Genomic DNA, 20628 nt, shown 5'->3' with positions numbered 1-20628 from the left:
CCTCGGGCCACACGATATTGCGCGACGTGCCGCACCGGTGTCCCCAGTGACGCAGCGCGCAGTGTTGTTTCCCTTCTCGCGGATGCAACTCGTAAGGTCGGCCGGGCACGCAGCTACCGGGACGATCGCGGGGAGACGCGCCCCCCGCGGACTACCAATGAGTCGTGGAAGACCGAACCTGGAGCGCGCCTATTAAGACGTCGCACACGTCCGCCTCGCAGTCTACTCGTCCTCCGCCGCTTCGTCCTGCGTGCCCATAAAACGCGCGCACGCGATTGTAACTGATCGCGCACTGCACGACTTCGATTGTCGCCATTTAGTGCTTGCAGATGCTGTTCCACGCCGCACTGGTGGCCGCCCTGGTGGCACTTCCCTGCTCCTGGGCAAAGGTGTTCCAGAAATGCGAGCTGGCCCGGGAACTTCTCCATGTGCACGGTTTCCCCGAAGACCAGATACCGCAGTGTGAGCCCACGCCCCTTCTTTCTTTCTCACCTTTGTGCGCGTGTTTTAAAGGTGGCTGCTTAGCTGACGCGCGATGACCGTCAGTCGGTCCGGTGGCAAGGACATTAGCCCAGTCGTTGCGATCGTTAACACTGAGTGTAGTGGCCGAAGGCGTGGTTACGAAACGTGGTCTTTTCGCATAAACCTGGATTGCTCTCGTCGAATTCGTTGTTGCTTCCAGCGGGTCAAGCTGCGCTCGCTGCTAGGGTGCCGCTATTGGATCTTGGTGGACGTAATTTTTGAGCAGAGGCTCGACAACGTATAGTTGAGGGCGACGTGTTATGAGAAAAAGGAAACTGGAAATAGTAAAGAAGAAAGTCATGATAATAATAACAATAACAAAATTATCTTAATAGGATAGAGAGACTGTGCAGAAATATGTGCGCGTAGTACTTGTGCGGTATGTAGTTGGTTGTCAACAAAAGAGCTTCGATGGTCATGGTGTTGGGCTGCTGAGCACGAGGTCGCAGGATCGAATCCCGGCCACGGCGGCCGCATTTCGATGGGGGCGAAATGCGAAAGCACCCGTGTGCTTAGATTTAGGTGCACGTTAAAGAACCTCAGGTGGTCAAAATTTCCGGAGTCCTCCACTACGGCGTGCCTCATAATCAGAAAGTGGTTTTGGCACGTAAAACCCCAAATATTATTATTGTTATTATCGATGGTCATGTTTAAGTAAGGGCCGCGATTTTCTAGTGATGCCCTTTTCCGATACTATTCCTTTTCGTGTTTTTCGGGCTTCGTCAGAGCGCGCGCATCAAGACACCCTATAGCCAAAGCAACGCTCCACTCCTGTTCTCAATGGTATCAACCGGCTGTGAGCGGTGGATGATAAGAGTGGCATAAAATTGAGCGGAAGGCATCGCTACAGGATCCCGGCCAAGCACTCAAAGTTTGACGTTGTCCGAAGTAATGCAGTAATTATATTCCAATTCTTTTTCCTCTTCGCGCTTCATGATGTGCCCGAGTATAGCGCCCCGCGCATACGTTATCACGAGAATCGAACGGTAGACCGGAGCGGAGGATAATAAAGATGGAATATAATTGTGCAAAATAATCCTTGCATTACGCAGGCCAACGGAACATTTTTGGAACGTTACGACGGCGAGTTAGCATGGACTCTGGACCTCTTTTTTTTTATATAAGAAAACATGCTGGGATGACATTGAATCATGTATGCTCTCTTGATATCGGGTAGCTTCTTGTTTTGGCACCGCAACTCAACTGTGTAGCGTGATTACCATGCACGTGTAACGAAAAACTGCAGCGTTTAGAGGAAATTGGATAGCGAATTAAACCTCGGCATTGCGTTGTTTGTAGATCAAAGTTGGCTATGCGATTCCATGGGTTGCCACAGTCCACGGAATGAATGATGGAATTCGTGGTTCTGAATAAAGCGATACAGCGCGTGAGACAGTGCGTGATCTCCGATACGATGCATAGAAGTCCGAGCAGCGGCAAGAAACGGACGTTGCACGGGCTCACCAGCGCCTATAAACATGCATGCTTTCTGGGAGCGCCGCGGGAGGATGGGTAGGCGGAGGTGTGGGGGCGCAAGCCATGCGCGCGTTGCGTGCCTCCCACCCGCATCCCGCCCCTCGAAGAGTTGATTGTTGGGCTAGTTGGTTTTCCATAAGTGAAGTAAACTTAGCGCGATGATAAGAGACAAGAAAGGTGCACAAAGACAAGCGCTACACTCACAACTGTTTAATGGAAGGATAGAGTCGTACATATATATTCTCTTGTCACGCATGCGCATACCAAGCAAAAGAGAGCAGGCACATGCACATCAAAGGCGGTTGGGCAAGAAGTCAAAATCGGCATCTAGCAATGAGATGGAAGGGTCACTTATACACCTATCTCTATTCTTCTTGATAAAGAAGGCCTCAAGTGCAAGCACACACACACACATATATATATATATATATATATATATATATATATATATATATATATATATATATATATATATATATATATATATATATATATATATATATATATATATAGAAGAGGCGTTGCCGCTCCTGCCCAGAATATCAGTCTCAGAAAATCGAGCGTCACAAACCGCGGTAATATGAGCCGCCATATTTGGCGCCCTTAATTATCCTACTTTTTCTTTAATTTTTGCACATGTCCCCTTAAACGGTCATTCACGCAACGCTCGGTTTCACCAATGTTGAGTTGCCCACAAGGGTGTAAGGGAATTGCATATACAACCCCTCTGGAGCACTTAACAAAGGGCTTCTCATGCATGCCTCGTGCGGCAGCCCCGCCTGCTCTCACAGCAAACTCGAGAGCACAGCTTCGAAAGCTGGTTGGGCGCAGAAAAAAACAGGAATACCATGATTGTTAGCAACGTTTCTAAGGTTGTGTGACATCTTGTGCACGTAGGGTATAACCTGCGATCTCACCTTCGGTCGTTGTACCTGTGCTCTCGCCCTTCGTGCTCCAGCTTTACTATTTGCAGAAGAGGCTCTACTATAGCGTTGGCGACCTTTCTTGTCTCTGCAGTTTTTTTCGCGCTAAGTAACTACTTCAATACCCGCCTTTCGCCTTAATAAATGTGACCGACCCCGTGTGAAAGGCCAGAATTCCTCCATCCCTTTCCCTCTACTCCAAGAGCGGGACGCAGCAACGGTGATATGGCGGATGCACCTGTGCTCCTCAGCGGGATAGATTTCTGGCTGAAGCGTTGCTTTCTGTTTCGCTCGCAGATGTAGCATAATTGCCCGTGGAGACACACAGATGTGTATAAGCAATCGTTCTTCGTCCGACATAGCGGCGCCAGTGAATCCTGTCGAAACGCTGTCGCAGGGGTGTGCATCGCCGAGCATGAGAGCCTCTTCAACAGCAGCGCAGTCGGTCACATGAACTGGGACGGCAGCGCAGACCACGGTCTCTTTCAGGTACGCATGCATATATTATTCCTCCAATGCTCACAAACTCGGGGCCCGCACCTGAGCTGTGACCACCAGGGGCGCACGCCAACTGCGTCGTCGGCGCTGCTGTCATTCTTGCGCGCATGACGATTCATAATGAATGGAAAGCAGGTAAACGTAGAAAACGCATTATATACCTTTTTAGATACATACATGCTTTTCTTTTGGGGGAGGGGGGGGTATTCTGCACTCTATTGACTAACGATACGGCGACATAGAGTGATTTTACATAGCGTGAAAGTTTGAGCGAGTTGGTGGTTTTTAATCACATCGTATTTTAATTAGCGCCGAACACGGCACGGGAGTCTTGGAACGAGGATGCTTGGCGGTTCTGTCTTTCTAGGCCTTCGTCCCGTGTTTGACTCTGTGAAGTACGATATGATCTAATGATCTCTACGACAAAGCACCTCAAAGTATAGTCGCTCTTTCCATACTTTACTTACAAGAACAGAGATAATTGCTATAGCTCTATACCTTATGAGGAACGAGTGATTCATTTTGAAAGTATAGATGCAGAATCGACAAAAGGACCTATCATAGACGAAATTTATTCTACAAGTGCAAAATACAACGCTGTACGAATATTCGCAATGTTGAATACGAATCGAATAGTCTTTGCCATTTGATTCGTACTCAATTCGAGAACCTACTGTTCGAAATTCTCGAATATTTGTTTTCTGATCGAATATGAAGGATCGCAACAATATAACAATTATGAAAATCCACAGAGAGAACCGCTGGTGCAAGTGGTGATTGTTCCAAACGATTCCACTGCAGGAGAGCCGCAGTTGTTGCGCAGAGACACTAGTTGGTGAGCAAAATCATGTGTAAATGTGTACGCATGGTTCAGAACAACATTCATTCGGACTAGATGGTGCATACTTGAACTAGGAAATAACAGCGCCAACTAAAACGATAATGAGCGGGAGAACCAGTTCTCCCGTTCGTGATCGTCTTAGTTGGCGCTGTTATTTCCTAGTTCATGCTGTACACAGTGTCATGCTTATCTCCTTCAACGAGCTCAACACTCTGTTTGCATCAGGTGACGTGCTGTTGCCTTTTTGTTCATTAATGTTATCATCATGGACAACCAGATAACCAAAAACAGTTTATAATTTACGAGCTCGTCAGTCGACTGGACGTCCATTTGTGAATGGCATTACATGCTTCTATTATATAATACAATGTAAGCTTTCTTTTTAAACAAAAAGTGACTGCACGAAACTTTTTATATTTCGTCTTGTTTATAAATGAGAAACTATTCAGTACTCGAGTAGATATTCCGAGGTCGTAATTCTCAAATGTTCATATTCAATTAGATTCGAAAATTTCGATATACGAATCACCTTGATAATAACAGTCATTGTTGGGCTTCTCGCATACGTGGAGTTCACGACGAAACGTGAGTTAAATGCGCTGTTCATTTGACGGTGCGTGGTTGTTAAAATTAATTAAATTATGGAGTTTTAATTACCTGCCGAAACAACGATCTGATTATGAGGCACGCTGTAGTACGGGAACCCGGATTAATTTTGACCGCCTGGGGTTCTTTAACGTGCGCCCAACGCACGGTATACGGGCGTTTTCGTATTTCGCCCCATCGATATGCCGCCACTGCGGCCTTGTTGTTGCTGTTTTTTGTCCTTATGTTTGAACATTATGCACTAGCCCAGCACAGTTGTTATCACAGTGAATTTTGTCTGCAGTGAGCCGATTGTTTTCTTCTTGTACCTGCTTCCAGTAAAAATGTTAAGATTTCCTCGAAAAGATGAGTGGACACATAGAGTACACGCTATCTGAATGAATACCAATGCCACCACGTTCTGAGAGGCTGGTGTGTGCGAGCCGTTTTAGTCTATATTTTATATTACTGCTTGCATTAAAACGCCCGTAGCAACTATTAGATAACGAGAGCAAACCCTGGTACGGCTTGTGACGCCAAGAGGCATTCTGGTCGCCCGGAAATGTACTGATATAGGGAAATACAATTATCTCTTTATCACCAGCTGTTTTGATCGCACCGCTGGTACGATCTGTTGGGAACTCGGCGCTGACGCCCGTGGTTGTACCTGGGTCGCAAGCCCCAAGGGTAGCGTTGGCCTGGCGGCCTGGGGTACAACTGGAAGCATCCGAAGGTCCCGGCAAAGCATGAGTCGACTGGTAACAACGAAACAACTTGTTTATTTTAACATCGCAAAGAGTTGGCGGTCAGGTTTGACCGAAGTAGAGAGACGGGAGAGCACTTCACTCAACAGAAGAAATCGGAGCCCTCCTTTTGGCGTCCGGGGGCAGCTGTTTTTATACTCTCGCAGTTGAGGGCAAGAAGGAACCCCTCAAAAGACGAGCACGTGAATGTACAATGGGCTAATGGTGACGCACACTGTCGAAGCGCTGCCGTAGCACCATGTCGAGCACGATCTCGTAGCACCCTGTCGTAGCGCTGCCGTAGCACCATGTCGAGCACGATCTCGTAGCACCCTGTCGTAGCGCTGCCGGTCGGGCACAATGACGGTAATGAGAGGATGATCCCTGCTTTCGCTTCGCCTGGTTCGGGCACAATGACTGGAATGAGAGGGTGATCCTTTGCGGTCGCATCGCCGCAGTCGCGCCTGGAAACACCTGCCGATGAGCGTTGCGGCGACGACGATCGGGCCAAAATGTCTGCCGCCCCGCCGCAGTCGCGCCGGCAAAACCACGTGTCGCAGGCGAAACGCAACAGACCGCCCCGCCGGGGGAAGGAGATCCCGATGGACAGGGGACTGCATCCGCTGTCCGGAGGGATGTCGCTCGATGATGCTCATAACCGAAGTCGGGCGTCCCTCGACGTTTCTTGAGCGCAGCGCACAGAGAAGGCCTCGTTCTCTCGTTCAGGTTCGCACGGGACACTGCAAAGTGACTTCGGGAGAGTTCACATTTTTGTTCTCGTTCCCGGCAAGCGTTAGAACTACGCTGAAACTCAACCGCTCAGTCAGCAAGCACGGCACAACCCTCACTAAGCCCTGCCAGGCTCTTTCCCCTTTTTATACCACTGCCTAGTTCCTTACAGTAGTCTAGCATCACTCAGAACGCGTCCACAAATTAAAAAATTGCACTAGAAAGCATATCATCACTTTGAAACACTAAACAAAAGCAATATGTTAAAAAAAAATCCTGCCTCAGGAAGAAAAACATCAGTAACAAACAATTTTGAGGCTGATTCCTACGTTAGGGGCTTCGACTTAAGCCATCGGCGTTACCGTTGAGACTCCCCTTTTTGTAACGCACCTCAAAGGAATATTGTTGTAAAGCGAGGCTCCAGCGCAGGAGGCGGCCATTTTTGGGAGAGATGGTCTGCAGCCATTGGAGAGGGCAGTGATCCGTCTCAATGATAAACCTCGAGCCGGCTAGATAGCATGACAATTTCTGAACGGCCCACACGAGACATGCACACTCTTTCTCGGTGGCGCTATACGCCTGCTCACGACTGGTCAGCTTACGACTAGCATACAGGACGGGGTGTTCTACTTCTCCCTTTTCCCGTTGGCACAGTACAACGCCCATGCCTCGCTCACTAGCATCGCACTGAACAATGAACCCTTTTGTATAGTCTGGCGATCGTAGCACAGGCTGGTTTGTTAGGGCACTCTTTAGGGCGCTAAAAGCTCTTTCCTTTGTCTCGTCCCAGACGACTGTTTGAGGCTCTGTCTTTCTTAGAGCATCCGTCAGGGGAGCCGCGATATCAGAGTACCTAGGGATGTACCTCTGATAGTAGCCGGCGACACCCAAGAACGACCGAATATCGGTCTTGGTGCGCGGTTGCGGAAAGTCTCGCACAGCGGCCACTTTTATTTCAGAGGGGCGGCGACGACCCTGACCAATCACGTGACCGAGGTAGACAACCTCGGCCTGTGCTAACTGGCACTTAGGAGCCTTTACTGTCAAGCCTGCTTCGCGCAGGCGGGTTAGCACTGCCCGCAAGTGTGTCATATGCTCAGACCAGGATGCGGAGAATATCGCTACGTCGTCTAGATACGGTAAAGCGAATTCTTGCTGTCCCCGCAACACTTTATCCATGAGACTTGAAAAACAGTATGGCGCGTTCTTCAAACCAAAACTCAACACTTTAGGACGGAATGTTCCCATTGGTGAAATGAACGCCGCATACCTACTAGCCTCTTCTGTAAGTGGAACCTGCCAATAACCCCTGACAAGATCTAGGGTGGAAATAAACTGAGCGCTACTAACTTTCTCAAGGCGCTCCTCGATGTTAGGGATCGGATAAATTTGATCCTTAGTGATGGAATTAAGCCTGCGGTAGTCGACGCAAGGACGAGGTTCCTTGCCCGGTACCTCAACTAAAATCAAAGGGGAGGTATAATCACTCTCACCTGCCTCAATAACACCGAGCTGTAGCATTTTCTTTACCTCAGCCTCCATAATATCGCTCTGGCGGGGTGACACCCGATACGCCTTGGATCGTACTGGCTCTGTGGAGGTAAGTTCTATATCATGAGTAAGTACAGAAGTCCTACCAGGCCTCTCAGAGAACATACCTTGAAACTCTTGTAATAGCTGGTGTAGTTCGGTTTTCTGCTCGGGCGACAGCGGTGCTTTACTGATAAGGTCACTAATGACTTGACCGGTGTCTTCCCTGTTCGTCACTGAGCCTAGTCCCGGAAGCTCGACCGGAAGCTCTTCAGGAACGTTTACCATCATGCACACCACTGCTTCCCTTTGTCTATAAGGTTTGAGCAGATTACAGTGGTAAACTTGCTGTGCTTTCCGCTTTCCTGGCAGACTTACCACGTAGTTAACGTCCGACAGTTTCTGAACAATTCGTGCTGGGCCCTCCCACTGCACGTCTAGTTTGTTGTTTAGCGATGTGCGCAATATCATGACCTCATCGCCAACCTCAAAACGACGGGCCCTGGCTGTCCGATCATAATAAACCTTGGCCCTCTGCTGGGCCTTTGTCATTGCTTCACCTGACAACTCCTGTGCCCTTCTTAAGCGTTCGAGGAGCTTAAGCACGTACTCCACCACGACTGGGTCGTCGCCCCTACCTTCCCACGATTCTCGAAGCATGCGAAGCGGAGATCGAAGCGAGCGACCGTACACCAGTTCAGCTGGCGAAAACCCCGTAGCCGCATGCGGCGCGGTCCTTAAAGCAAACATCACCCCAGGCAGACACAGCTCCCAGTCAGTTCGATGTTCAAAACACAACGCTCTCAACACGCGCTTCATGACGGAGTGGAGCTTCTCAACGGAATTCGACTGTGGGTGGTACACTGAGCTGTGTAACAGCTTTACCCCACACCTTTCGAGAAAAGTTGTCGTCAAAGCGCTAGTAAACACTGTGCCCTGATCTGATTGGATTTCCGCAGGGAAACCAACTCGCGCAAATATGGACAGTAGTGCATTAACTATCTCAACTGAGCTGAGTTCTTTAAGCGGCACTGCTTCAGGGAACTTTGTCGCTGGGCAGATCACAGTCAAAATGTGTCTGTACCCCGTGGCTGTTACCGGCAGAGGTCCCACAGTATCAATAACGAGCCGTCTAAAAGGCTCCGTAATGATAGGTACCAATTTCAACGGCGCCCTCGATTTGTCCCCTGGTTTGCCCACCCGCTGACAAGTGTCACATGTCCTCACGAAATGGTCTGCGTCCCGAAAACACCCTGGCCAATAGTACTCTTGCAAAAGACGGTCCTTAGTTTTCTTAACTCCAAGGTGTCCGGACCACGAACCCCCGTGTGACAAGCGCAACAGATCCTGACGATAGCATTGAGGCACGATCAGCTGATCGAACTCCACTCCTCTGCGGTCTAGATACTTCCGGTACAGGACTCCACCTCTTTCCACAAAACGCGCAGTTTTCCTGGCGATACCTTCTTTGACATTGCAGCGCACGTTTTCCAGGCTGCCATCCTTCTTTTGCTCGGCTATCAAAGCCGTCCGGCTGACTTTTAGCAACCTATCAAGTCCGTCTGACGTAGGCGCGATGAGCAAATCAGTAGATAGCTCTTCTAACTTTCCCGCGTCGGGCGCTTCCTCTCCAGTATCTGGCGCCTTTAACGTTACAGACTCAAGTTTATTCAGTTCGGGCGTGCTCGGAATATCAGCTTGCTGCGCCTCTGACCCTTTTTCGTTGTTTGATAACGTCGGCCCCGCAACTACCGCCTTTGCAGCGAGCTCCCGAACCTTCGATCTGGTTAAGGCCTGAACACTAGCTTCACCAAACAAAAGCCCCTTCTCGCGCAGGAGGTGATCGGACCTGTTTGAAAATAGGTACGGGTACTGGGGTGGCAGCATAGATGACACTGCCGCCTCCGTCTCAAGCGCTCCGAAAGGTCCTTCAATAAGCACCTTTGCTACTGGCAGACACACGCTATGAGCTTCCACGGCTTGCTTAATCCACGCGCACTCGCCCGTGAACATATGGGGTTCTACGTAAGACGGGTGAACTACATCCATCGTAGCTGCGGAATCGCGAAGCACTCGGCACTCTTTCCCGTTCACGAGGAGGTCTCGCATGTAAGGCTCGAGAAGCTTCATGTTCTCGTCAGTGCTGCCTATTGAAAAAAACACAACTTTTGGTGTTGTTTCCGGACACTGCGCCGAAAAGTGACCCGGCTTCTGGCACGTATAACAAACGCGCGCTTGCCTCATCTCGAACCGCTTTCTGCGTTCGGCTTCGGCTGCTGCCGTCTCCTTAGGTTCGGTCGCACTGCTTCCACTCGCATCCGCACTACGCGTGTTCCCCTTTGCTCTCATGGGTGTGAACTTCGGCCTCTCAAACTTCGAGCCAAATTCACCCTTTTGACCGTCCTTAGCTCCGCGAGCTCGACGCGTCACAAACTCCTCGGCTAGCTCAGCGGCTCTAGCCACCGTACTCACGTCTGGCCTATCCAAGACCCAGTATCGCACGTTCTCAGGTAACCGACTATAAAACTGTTCTAGCCCGAAACACTGCAGAACTTTATCGTGGTCACCAAACGCTTTCTCTTCTTTGAGCCACTCCTGCATGTTCGACATAAGCCTATACGCAAACTCTGTATATGACTCACTTCTGCCTTTCTCATTTTCCCGAAACTTCCGACGGAACGCCTCCGCAGACAGCCGGTACTTTTTTAGCAGACTCGATTTTACTTTGTCGAAATCCTCTGCCTCCTCTCTATCCAAGCGAGCGACTACGTCGGCCGCCTCGCCGGGTAACAAAGTGAGCAAGCGCTGTGGCCACGTTTCCCGAGAGAACCCCTGCTTCTCGCACGTTCGCTCAAAGTTAACCAGGAACAAACCAATGTCCTCTCCAAGCTTAAACGGCCGCATCAGGTCAGTCATTTTGAACAATACTCGTTCTCCTGCACCGTGTGCCTGACTTCCATTACGAGCGCGTTCCATCTCTATCTCGAGACGCTTCATTTCCAAAGCGTGTTGACGGTCACGCTCTTCTTTTTTTTTCTTGTTGCTCTCGCTCTTTCTGTTCTTTACTTTCGCGCTCCTGTCTTTTTGCCGTCTCCCTTTCCTCAATGGTCTCAAGGCATTCCGACAGCTCGTCATCCTCAGCTTCTAACTCAAGAATAGCCTTTAGCAGTTCAGGTTTTCTTAGTTTGTCTGAGACATCCAGACCCAACTCTCTTGCAAGCTCCAACAATTTCGGTTTGCGCAACGACTTCAAATCCATGGCTGCTCTGAATGCTGCTTTCTCTACTGCTTACTATTGTCTTGCCGCAAACTAACCCGGCAGCAACGACGACCACAATTACCAGCTCTGTTTCTGACACTAACAAAAAGCCTGGCAAAGCTCAGAAGAAGAAAGTCCCGCACTCACCAAACCTCGCAGCCAAGAGTCCAGCGCAGTCGTTCCGCTGCAGGCAACCAGTCATCACACAGGGCTCGTTGCACTGCTCCCGGATCGTCGTTGAGCTGCTCAGCATACAGTCAACTGCATCTCTTCGCTGCTGGCCTCCGTTGTCGCGATCTCACCGCTGGCAGACAGTTGTTTGAAGTCGGAGGCGATCTCACCGCTGCCAACCAGATGTTTTGATCGCACCGCTGGTACGATCTGTTGGGAACTCGGCGCTGACGCCCGTGGTTGTACCTGGGTCGCAAGCCCCAAGGGTAGCGTTGGCCTGGCGGCCTGGGGTACAACTGGAAGCATCCGAAGGTCCCGGCAAAGCATGAGTCGACTGGTAACAACGAAACAACTTGTTTATTTTAACATCGCAAAGAGTTGGCGGTCAGGTTTGACCGAAGTAGAGAGACGGGAGAGCACTTCACTCAACAGAAGAAATCGGAGCCCTCCTTTTGGCGTCCGGGGGCAGCTGTTTTTATACTCTCGCAGTTGAGGGCAAGAAGGAACCCCTCAAAAGACGAGCACGTGAATGTACAATGGGCTAATGGTGACGCACACTGTCGAAGCGCTGCCGTAGCACCATGTCGAGCACGATCTCGTAGCACCCTGTCGTAGCGCTGCCGTAGCACCATGTCGAGCACGATCTCGTAGCACCCTGTCGTAGCGCTGCCGGTCGGGCACAATGACGGTAATGAGAGGATGATCCCTGCTTTCGCTTCGCCTGGTTCGGGCACAATGACTGGAATGAGAGGGTGATCCTTTGCGGTCGCATCGCCGCAGTCGCGCCTGGAAACACCTGCCGATGAGCGTTGCGGCGACGACGATCGGGCCAAAATGTCTGCCGCCCCGCCGCAGTCGCGCCGTCAAAACCACGTGTCGCAGGCGAAACGCAACACAGCGTACCCGAGTGCGAGCGAAACCTATTTCCCGAAGGCGCGCTCACATCGACGGCTGTGGCTTCAGCGGCTCGGCGAGGCTGTCGTGTATCACGCGATGCTGTGACGGCAGCGGCTGTCGACGAGACACGAGCGGAATACGAGACCAGCCGAGATCCGGGAGGGTCATTCGTTCGTTCCCATTATGTCCGGACTGATTGGTATAATCTAACCAAGCGGATATATGGCGCGGCGTGTTTAAGCAAAAGAAACCATATATAGGCTTCGAGAAAAAGCCAAATAATTTCACACGCAAGGAGGCAGAATATCCTTATTCCACAGCTATATATGTTCTGGTTGTTAACAAACCTCTTCAGCAGTTAATAAAACCGCTAAAGTTCGGCGAGTTTTTTTTTTTCGTTTTTTTTTTCGTAAGGTGTGTGGAGCGAAAGCAGAAATAATCATTTTTGTAGTTTCGCGTAAACAACTCTCTCACTCAAGTCGTTTTCTTTAGCAGTGCAAAAGGAAACTATAAGTACAGTAATACTATGCGCAAATAGTGCGCAGTGTGAGTGGCTGGTTTAATTTTATGCAACGTGGACGGGAGATTTGAGCGTGCAATAGCGCTTCGACACGGAGTGCAGAGTAGACTATACACGCACCAAAGTGTATACAAAGTGTATACAAAGTGTATACTTTCCCCGATGGGAAAGGCACAGTGAGCCGACGAAATGACGAGGCCACCGTTTCTAAGGTCGCAGCTCCGGTGGAGCTTTTTGATTGCTGCGAGGGGCCCGGATCTTTGAGACCGCGACCTCTCTCTCTCTCCTGTTCCCACCGTTCAAGTCGATCTGGCTCAGCCGCACCAGTAATGCAAGCTAAACGCTTTACACACAAAAAAGCGTCGCGCTGCAGTAGCATCGAAGCACAACTGACGCTGAGCTATTCAGCGCAGCGTGTAATGCACTCGCGCCGATACAATGCTGTCCCTTCCGTTCCCACGCCGAATCTTCTTTATTCGCGGTTATACGAAACCGCGATGGCACAAACAACGGATGGCTGACGAAGGAAGGACGGGTGCTGCTGTGTCTCGTGTTCCGTCGTGTGTTCTTCAGCCGCGTTTGCCGCTTCACGCTTTCCTAACCATGAATGCGCACCAACCAGCCCGGCTCGCCATTTCGTCGACATCTGCATGCAGTATTTCTGTTCAACTAGCGGAACTAAATCGCGAATGAGAGTGCAGCACTGGTGCATCGCGCGCGATGCATATCGGGTCCATTGTGGAGACGTGCCGTTTGGGGCCTTCACACAAACGTACTGCTTGGTGCACACAGATGCTCTCGATGTATATGTGCTGTGACGACGCGATCTAGTGCAAAGTATCCGGACCTTATCGGAGTTTCTATATATTTTATTTTTTTATAATGATAGTACATTCTTTTTTTTCTATAATCTTTATTTTTTGTGTTTTATAATAATTTGTTTGTCTATAGCTTGTATGACCAGCGAAATATCAGATGCTTTGATAACTAACTTAAAGAGATGGAAAGCAACACCTCTAGCTTAAAAAAAAAAGAGCTCCCACGGCTGGCGTTTCTTCTCCCTCCTTTCAAATTTTATTAAATACGTAGCGACCGCCCGAACAACGACCGGGCACCTTAAGAAAGAAAACCGTGCGTTTTCTTTCTAGTATTAGTTGTAGTGTTGTACTATAGTCAAGCTTTTGAAGGTGCGCCAATTGATGATAAAACACGACAATTTAAACGAAAATCCTTTTTAATAGCCAAGTCAAAAAGTTATGTGTGCTTGAACGTCTGGTCTCCAAAAGAACCAAAACTGTCAATTTTTGATTAGTAGTCTTTGACACGCGAGTGTTTGACACTCACATTCGTTTAAACTATAGTTTCTCGCTTAAAACACCTGCAGCGCATTGACTTCCAAGTGTCCGCAATTGTACGTGACTCATGCGCCCGGAGTTCAAATGCCTTCGTAACCCACACCTGTATTTTACCCCACCTAATCCGAAAACGCGTTCAGTAATCGTGTACCTTCAGATAAAAAAAGAAAAGAAATCCCACATCTGCTCCGATATGCGCTTCAGAACAGGTTTCACTCAGAGCTTCAAACGGCAGTGACAGCTGGTGACAATACCGGCTGTGAAAAAGAATATGCAGTACAAACGCGCCGTCTTCTCTTTGCCTGCTTGCAGATCAACGACCGGTACTGGTGCAGCCCACCTGGACCAAAGAATGAATGCTACATTGACTGCGCCGGTAACGTAGTTCATTCTCAATGCACTCTGACTCCTTGCATGCAGCAGCCGTCCAGCATACGTGACCTTGTGTTCCGCAAAAATAAGAGAGTTTCGTTATTTCTTTGTCAGTCAAAATTTATTGCATTCGATTGAACAAGGCTACGCCCGTAAGCACGCTGTCGTAATAAACATACGCGAACTGTATGTTTATATAGCTTGAGCATTCGAAATAACGGGAGTCATAGTGAAAGAAACAAGTAAATATTTAGTTCGTTTATTTTAATATTCTGCTCAGCTTACTTTATTTGTTATTTAGCTTAGTTTACTTTGTTAGCCTCCGACCTTTCGGGAAGCGGGAAATCACTTATTTAAATCGATAAAGCAACAAGAAAAAGAAGAAAGAAAGAGAGAGAAGGGAGAGAGAGCTAAAGAAAGAAAGAAAGAAAGAGCGGTTTTAGACCATATCAGGGTCTCAAATATTTTCTCAAAAGCGCGTGTCACTGGAAAGCTTCGCTGCGCAAAATTTGACCGACGGGCAATGAGTTGAAACCGATTTTGAAAACATGATCACTGTTTATTTTACCATAATTTTTATTTACACTGCATTTTCATGCTTTATTCGCATAAAGCAATCTTATTAAAAGGACATTATGATATATTTTAGCCGAACGTTCATGCGGAAAACGCCTAAACGCAACCACTAAACGTCTCCGATTGGCCAAGGCATGCAAGGGCGGTGTACACCGCCGTTCCTTGCCGATAGCCATCTCACGCGCGAGTTTGTTTGTTTGTTTGTTTGTTTGTTTGTTTGTTTGTTAAATAGTTCCAGTTTACAAATTTATTTGTCAGAAACAGGTTAATGTGCATCGCGTGCCGAATGGACGAAGGAGAGTTTGTTTGTTTATAGTCAGCGACTCCTTAATGCTTTTAAACAGCTCCTCTTGTTCCACTACCCACATCTGCAATGAAATTTTAAAGAAAAGCACTTTCTATACGACTGTTTAAATCTTGCACTGTATACATTTATACTGACAATAGCGCGTTCTGCTTCCTTCCATTGGTGTGCTCCTCACTGCACGCTTTTCCTTTTCTGGTTGTGCAATAAAAAACACCGACAAAAATGCGTGCACTCGGAAGCGCATTGCGGGCAACAAGCGCTCTTGGTGTGGGCCTTCTGCGGGCTTTACTTATTAGTCGCGGCAATAGTCGCCAAAATATCTAACTTTTTTTTTACAGAATATCACCGAAATACAGCGACATTTCAGGTGTCAACACACAAATAAAAACATTTAAAACGCCTATTTGGGTTAAAAATGAACGCCGCGCAGTATCCAAACAGCATCTCAGATACGACGCGGATGGCAATTAATTTTGTTCCTCACGTGAAACTGTTTTCTTTTCAACAGACCTCGAGGATGACGACATAACTGACGACGTTGAGTGCGTGCGCCTCATTTATAAGAGGCACGGATTCTCAGCCTGGTAAGTGTGTGTAAGGCTGTTGCGCACCTCGAGACTTAATTGCACTGACTAACAGGGGTGTGCCAACAGTAATTTTTGAGACTGAATCGAATACGAATCGAATAGTCCCAGGAGCGAATCTAATCGAATATCGAATACATTTCGAATAAAATAAAGAACAGACGATTTTACCATTAATACAAAGCTACGCTCATACCCTATATCGTATTCACAATGTTCCCAAGTTTCTGTCGTAACAATGCGCGTTATATGAAGCGTTGTTTATTACAAGTCCGAATGGAGCTTTCGGAACAAATAAGGCCGTTTGTTCGCATACCCAGTACTTTTGGAAGAGTGCGAGTGTTCGTGGTATAGAATAAAACGTCTAGCTCCCTGAACTTATCCGGTTTTTCGTCTGCTCCTGCCGCCGGGATAAAAGTTATCGTGCTTTTTTGCTAAAATTGCACGTTTGATCACGCGCACTTGAGGACTTAAAGCTATTCGCAAACGATTCGTAATATATTCGTATTTACGAAAGCTGACTATGCGACTCAAATGTCGAATCGAATAGGACATTATGCGATTCGTTATTCAGTATTTTCGAATATTCGCACACCCCTACTAAGTGATAAAGCACTGAAACCGGCTATGTGCTATGTTAATACTGTTTTTTATCCCAACATCTTGCAGGGCCGTGTGGAGGGGCCTGTGCAGGGGAGTCAACTACAGCAATTACTTAAACGAATGCATTTCCGGCAAAGTCGGAGCCGTTAACTCAGTACTCTGGAATTACGGGAGGAAATAAAAAGGACACGTTCTAATTTATTTTAACACATTCATTTACCCTGACGTGGCACTGTTTAACAATTTATCTTTGTTGCATTCAAAGTGCACAGTGAGTCTTGATGAACATTTTACTGTATTGCTTGATGAAAAGATAGGAGCCCATTGTCGATCCTCGCGATTATGCGCTATCGACTAAAGTGGCCGAACGTAAGTGTTTATTCACGTAGGTGGAGAAAGAAAGAAAGAAAGAAAGAAAGAAAGAAAGAAAGAAAGAAAGAAAGAAAGAAAGAAAGAAAGAAAGAAAGAAAGAAAGAAAGAAAACAAAAGAACGAACCTGGCATAGTGCTTTTTGTTTCCGATTTCTCCATCGCATTAGGTTAAAATATTCAAAAGCACAACGAGGTGAAAATTGCAGCATTGTGAGGGTATACATTTTGTAGGGATTCACCTCCTTCAATGCGCCATTATATTATCTCTTCTGATAGGCCAGTCTAGAATCGGGGCGAAGCCGATAACAGCTTCCCTCCTGCACTCGGCTGCCAAAAGCAAGACTGGCTCCTCCCTTTGCGCCGCAAATCAGCTGCGTCACGAGGATAGTGTCGTGAGTCCGCGCCTCTGAATGCAAAATTAGCGCACCGAGTGTCAAATTCGATTATGAATATCTCGGAAAAAGCGTGCTCCGGAAGTACCAAACAACATGGAGCTGCCTTTTCCTCGAGCTTCTAATAGAAATATATAGCACAAAAAAAGTTCACAGAGTGTGAATTCTGTTTGTATATTTTACTCCGATTCGCTAAGATTGTGTCCACCAAAGCGCTTAAATCGCCTGTACAAGCATGCATTTGTGAAGCTAGCATGTCTTTGTGTTCGGGCTACTGACAGTTCAACTCTGAAAGCCCCGTACGTGTAGGTATGTAACTTATCTCCCGTCGTACCGTGTGTATGGCAAGAACCGGCGACAACGGCAACGGTTCGGTGATGTCGGAATCAAATTTGACCTCCCAGGTAGCAGGCGACCCGCGCGCTCTGACAGTGAAGTCATCTATAAGAAGGCCGACGGTGCCTATGGAAAGCATCGCTTTCAATGGGAGCGTCGAATGTGAAAAAGAAGGATGTTTGTGGCTTTGTGCTAAGGCTTGCACAAAGCACATTGGCATATCCGGGCTCTCGCCCTTCTCGCCTGGTGTTACAATTGAAAGAACACATGCCCTTCTGTTGTATCTCCTTGCATCTTGTAACGCAATCATTTTTTTAGCTGTTTTTGGAGAGCCTGCAGGATTAACGTAAACCTTTTGTCTTTTCTTTCTTGTTTCTTTTAAGCATATATGTACGATACACTATGCATATGTCGCTCCTTAGTGAAATTTCAGTCTAGAAACTCAAGCGGACGCATTGTTTGGAGGCCAAGCAACAGTTCTTTCTCCAGTACTATTATAAAAATGATAAAACCACGTTTTCGAGGCCTCAGTAAATCGGAAGTTCTTTTATATCGGACAGCGGGAGAAAAATAAATACTCTTGCTGTCTCTGTTTTCTTTCTTTCCCTTTTTTTTGTGTGTGTGCATAACGGGGCATTGCGCTTCTTCGATGGCAAGCACCGTATATGGTTATATGCATTTGTTGTATTCACCGTCTTTTGCTCCGCTTTCCTACTTTAAGTGTTATATGTCAGTTAACTTGTGTACCTGTTTGCACACTGTTTGTTTGTTCATAAAAATAAATTCATGTAAAGGTAATGGTCATGCTTACGTGTTTTCTCTTTTCTGCAAGTTTGTTCGCTCTCATGCTCCTCTTGCCTCGAAATTCTCAGATATGCGCACATGTTAACTTTTACGGAGTGACGCACAGCGAGTAGCTAGCAGGGAAGCCAACCAAAAGGAGAGTTGGTTAAAATAAGACCCGCAGGCACGTGCGCCGCCCTCCAGCACACGCTTTAATGATTGGGGGTGATTAAGTAAGCAAGCTTGAGACGCACACTGAGAGTTCAGTCGGGGAAAGCCAACTGTACTTATTTACACTTAGTGGTTAATTTGCGCACGCGTCATAAGTCACGTGCGTTGGCTGAAAGACACTTATAGCAAACAGCCCTCAAAAATTACTCTGAGGTGAGTAATGGTCCGGGTGAAAAGGGTCAGGAGAAGATGTAAGGACAGTCTATTTAATCAACGATGGGTGCGGGACGGGGGGTATTATACTTTAAGAGGCTTGCCACTCTTTATACGCAATGCCTGGCAACTTCAAGTGTACCAGAGAGTAGGAAGAATGCCAGCATTATACTAATCTATGAGATGGGAAACGTTAAACATTTGAAGAATTATAGGCCCATTAGCTTGCTTTCAGTGTTGCATGAAATATTCACCAAGATTTTTTCCAATAGAATCAGGTTAACACATAACTTCACTCACCCAAGAGAAAGGGCTGGCTTCAGGGAGAGCTGTTCTGTAATGGATCACATCCATGTCGTCAATCAGGTAATCGAGAAACCTGCGGAGTGCAACCAACCTTTCTATATGGCATTCGTCAATTACGAAAAGGCATTTGATTCAGTTGAGATACCAGTAGTCGTGGATGCATTGCGTAATCAAGGAGTGCAGGAAGCAGGCGTGAATATCTTAGCAAATATCTATAGTAACTCCGCAGCTACCTTGATTCTCCACAAGACACGCGGAAAAATATTCATCAAGAAAGGGGTCATGCAAGGAGACAGAATCTCTCCAATGCTAATCACTGTTTTCTTAAAAGAAGTATTCAAGCTATTCGACTGGGAAGGTTTAGGAGTGAAGATCAATGGCGAATATATCAGCAACCTACGGTTTGTAGATGACATTGTCGTGTTCAGCAACACTGGGTATGAATTACAACAAAGAGGACATTACCCAGGAAAGTGTAAGAGTAGCATTGACGATTAATATGCAGAAGAGAAAGGCAATGTTTAATAGGCTGGCAAGAGAACAACAATTCTTGATTGGCAGTCAGCTTCCAGAATCCGTTCATTTAGATCAATTACTCACACGGGACCCTGATCGCGAAAAGGAATTGTACAGGAGAAAAAAAAATAGGTTGAAGCACATGCAGCAGGCATTACCAAATAATAACCGACAGTTTACCGCTATCTTTGAAAAGGAAAGTCTACAATAATTTCATTCTACTGGTGCTAACGTATAGGCCAGAAACTTGGAGAATAATTTAAGGACTGTGCAAAGAGCGACTGAACGAAAAAAATAAATGTTAGGATTAGAGAGCAAACGGGGTAGCCAATATTCTGGTTGACATTGAAGGGAAGCAGAAAGTCCACTAAAGTCCCCTGAACACGAATATCTCGTTTAAAAGTGGCGGAAACAAACACAAGCGGCTGTTTTTTGGAAGAAAGCGCGCACCAGCGCCTCAGGGCATCGCGCGAACGCCGCTGTTGCCCGTGATTGGTCGGGACCGCTTTGACGTCATACACGGGGATCGCCGGTCGGCGCCTCCGTTTCAGAGCGTAGCACCATAAAGTATGGTAGCACGCTGTTCTGTTCTGGCTTCACAGCTGAGTTGCAAGCATTATGGAACGTTCTCGCTGTCTCGGAGAGCTTGTATTTTCACCGTACATGTTCGAACCGACAGCCGATACAGAAAACGATGGCGGCAACGGGGGCAACGACGATGTTGATTGTGCCAACAGCAAGAGCAATGTGTGCACCTTCTCACGCGTTGGAAATCTTAGCTGGTACATGTCTTTTCATGTAGCTGCACGTTCAAATGACGGGAGAAGAAACGCGCTAAAGTGTCACTGGGAACTTGCTGCTGGAAGAATGCCGAAGCACTAACATCTCATTAGATTGTAAACACGGGTGCAATTCCGCGATGTCATTCACCTTGCCGCTGCTTGTCTAAATTTCCGTGGTTTTTTGCGTGTTGATACACGATCCCGAACATAAGTGCCGCGTTTGGCTACTTGAAACTCTTCAACATTGTCTGCCTGTGTCACAACGGC

At 47.5% G+C, this 20628-nt stretch overlaps 1 protein-coding gene across 1 annotated transcript in view; it reads left to right on the top strand.

The window, feature by feature from the left end:
- Positions 1–18388, top strand: part of LOC142561060 (uncharacterized) — a 51718-nt gene extending 33330 nt beyond the window's left edge. Inside the window, exons 7-11 of the mRNA XM_075673420.1 lie at positions 321–462; positions 3319–3410; positions 14362–14425; positions 15813–15888; positions 16558–18388. Of these exons, the coding sequence (XP_075529535.1) occupies positions 321–462; positions 3319–3410; positions 14362–14425; positions 15813–15888; positions 16558–16672 (489 nt within the window). The 3' untranslated portion in view covers positions 16673–18388. The remainder of the gene's footprint in view (positions 1–320; positions 463–3318; positions 3411–14361; positions 14426–15812; positions 15889–16557) is intronic.
- Positions 18389–20628: the final 2240 nt, after the last annotated feature.

This window comes from Dermacentor variabilis, chromosome 1 (assembly GCF_050947875.1).
Source record: "Dermacentor variabilis isolate Ectoservices chromosome 1, ASM5094787v1, whole genome shotgun sequence".
In the NCBI taxonomy this organism is placed as follows: Eukaryota; Metazoa; Arthropoda; class Arachnida; order Ixodida; family Ixodidae; genus Dermacentor; species Dermacentor variabilis.
Note: the sequence above shows the minus strand (reverse complement) of the source record. Positions and strands in the feature narration are given on the sequence as shown.